At 52.4% G+C, this 2,522-nt stretch overlaps 1 protein-coding gene across 1 annotated transcript in view; it reads left to right on the plus strand.

Moving 5' to 3' along the window:
- The window catches only part of POLRMT (polymerase (RNA) mitochondrial (DNA directed)), a 17,467-nt gene that overhangs the window by 6,548 nt on the left and 8,397 nt on the right, over positions 1 to 2,522 (plus strand). Inside the window, exon 4 of the mRNA XM_006898024.1 lies at positions 1,663 to 1,793. Coding sequence (XP_006898086.1) covers positions 1,663 to 1,793 — 131 coding nt within the window. The remainder of the gene's footprint in view (positions 1 to 1,662; positions 1,794 to 2,522) is intronic.

The raw sequence follows: 2,522 nt of genomic DNA on the forward strand, positions 1-2,522 counted from the left end.
GCTTTGTCATTCCGAGCAGCCTTTTGGAATCTTCTGTTCAGCTCTTTAGTATCTTGAATTCTTCCTTGTGCTTTGGCTTCTCTGCGCTCCAGTGTAATCTTCAGAGTTTCTTCTGACATCCATTTTGGTCTTTTTTTCCTCTTCTGTCTCTTAGTGGTGGTTAAATGTCATCAAGTCGAATACAACTCTTCATGACCCTTGCACAGAAGACGTAAACTCGGTTCTATAATTAACATACTTTCTGCATGTTTTTAGAGTTTATCATTTCCAGAGGCATCTAGTTTAGGAAGTGGATGCCACTCCTGCTTCCCAACCTGAATCAGTCTGGAAGCTCCTCCAAACATTGTACATGATGGGTGACCATTATGGTATTTAACACAACTAAGGCACAGTGTTCAGTATCACAGCAACTCCAAGGTGTTCAGTACAGCAAATAGACAATCAATTGCTGTAGCGCTTAACATTCATTCTAAAATCAGTAAATTTGGCAGAACCCAAAAAGCTTTCCTTACATGACCGCCATCGCCATCAAGACACAAGAAGCCAACTGCGAGTCAAAGGAATACATTGTAGGTTTCATTTGTATGACAACAGTCCAGAATAAGAGCTGCATATTCAATTAAAAAAGACTAAGGTGTGCCTGATGCAAGTTGTTTTCAGTTACTTCCTTTGCATCTGAGAGTTGGACAGTGAGTACGGGTGACAGAAGAAGAATCGATGTCTTTGAGCTGCGTTGTTGGAGAAGAGCACTGAGCATCCATGGGGGGCCAGGGGGCCAGGAGAGCGAACAAGTCAATGTCGGAGGAAGTGCAGCCCGAGTGCTCTGTAGAGAAGGTGACGTCAAGTCACAGATAACGGAGCTCTGGCTCACTCACAGTGGGCCTGTTGTCAGGAGCGTCTAGTCCCTGTCAAAAGATAGCATGCGGGGAAGGTGGAGAGTCAGAGAAAGAGAGGAAGACCCCCAACAAGATGGACGTGTGCCATTGGACCCGGGACATCCGATGGTGAGGGTGGTCAGGACAGGGTAGGTTCAGATCTGCTGTTCACAGCTGTGAGTTAAAGCCAACTCCTAACAGCAGCAAATGCCCATGTTAAAGACCTCAAGTCACTGACACCACCTTCAGAAAGTAGAAAACAGGTCAGTCCAGGCCCGAAAAGCAACGTGGGGGTCTGTGAACCTGCGTCTGGTAGTTTGTGACGCGGTAGTCCTCAGCGGTGCAGGAGCTCGTGGGAAAGCATGACTGGAGAATGGCCACACGTGGGGCGACATGCAGGGGACGTGCAGGGGACAGCAGTGGCGCTGGCTCGCTCACACAGGCGTTAGAGTCTGCGTGTAAGCGAGGTGCACAGGTGACCACAGGCCACAGCGTCAGGGTTGGATGTGTGGCTGGAGGGAGGGCAGAACCCAGGACGTGATTATCTGGGCAAGTGCGGGGCGTAAAACCCAGGAAGTGTGGTCTCTGCCGACACGTAAGGAATGCAGATAAGGAACACGTGTGAGCCAGGGGCACGGTTACCCGAAGCTCGGAAATGTGGATGCTTCCCTGTAACGCACCCGCTGTTTTCCTGTGTGGGGTCGTTTTGTGGCCAGCTGTGGACTTACATGCAGAATGGGGTCTGGAGCATGTGCCTGGGTCTTCCTCACCTGATTTGTATCTCCAGGGGTCCTTCAAGGAGTTGGTGTATGTGTTCTACATGCTGAAGGATGCCGGCCTGACCCCTGACCTCCTGTCTTACGCAGCTGCTCTCCAGTGCATGGGACGACTGGACCAGGACCCTCATACCATCAGGAAGTAGGTGGGGGACCCTCAGGGCCTAAGGGGAGACTGTAGGGGCATCCCAGCTGCAAGTCAGCCTCCCAATCTCCTGGCCACTTGGGTGGACATTGCTGCCTGAGCTGAGGACAAAGGCCCCGGTGGTGATGGGATCAGCACTGCTCCTTCCTGTCTGAGATCTCTGACCTCTGAGTCAGCTTTCTTTTCTGTGATATGGGGCTGCAAGGGACAGAGCTCAGGCTGCGTGACGCTCAGCTGGGAACAGCATTTCTGAGCAGACAGAGACACAGCAGGAGGGAGGCGGGTCCAAGAGCCGAGTGCTGGTAATCCAGGCTTGGCGCAGGAAGGAGTAGACAGGGTCTATCAGGGACCATGATGAGTAGGTAACAGGAAAGGTACAGTCACGCTGCCATTTCTGACGGGAACCAAGGTGAGCTAAGGCCATCCTTCTCCAGGTAGGACACGATAGGTGGACATCCTGGCTGTGACAGGGTGGTGAGGGTGTGATCGGTGTCCTGTGACAGGTGGTGATGCTGTGATCCGTGTCCTGGGCTGTGACGGGTGGTGATGCTGTGATCTGTGTCCTGTGATGGGTGGTGATGCTGTGATTGGTGTCCTGTGACGGGTGGTGAGGGTGTGATCGGTGTCCTGTGACGGGTGGTGAGGGTGTGATCGGTGCCCTGTGACGGGTGGTGATGCTGTGATTGGTGTCCTGTGACGGGTGGTGATGCTGTGATCTGTGTCCTG

Source organism: Elephantulus edwardii, unplaced genomic scaffold (genome assembly GCF_000299155.1).
Source record: "Elephantulus edwardii isolate Elephantulus edwardi_28Jun2011 unplaced genomic scaffold, EleEdw1.0 scaffold00217, whole genome shotgun sequence".
In the NCBI taxonomy this organism is placed as follows: Eukaryota; Metazoa; Chordata; class Mammalia; order Macroscelidea; family Macroscelididae; genus Elephantulus; species Elephantulus edwardii.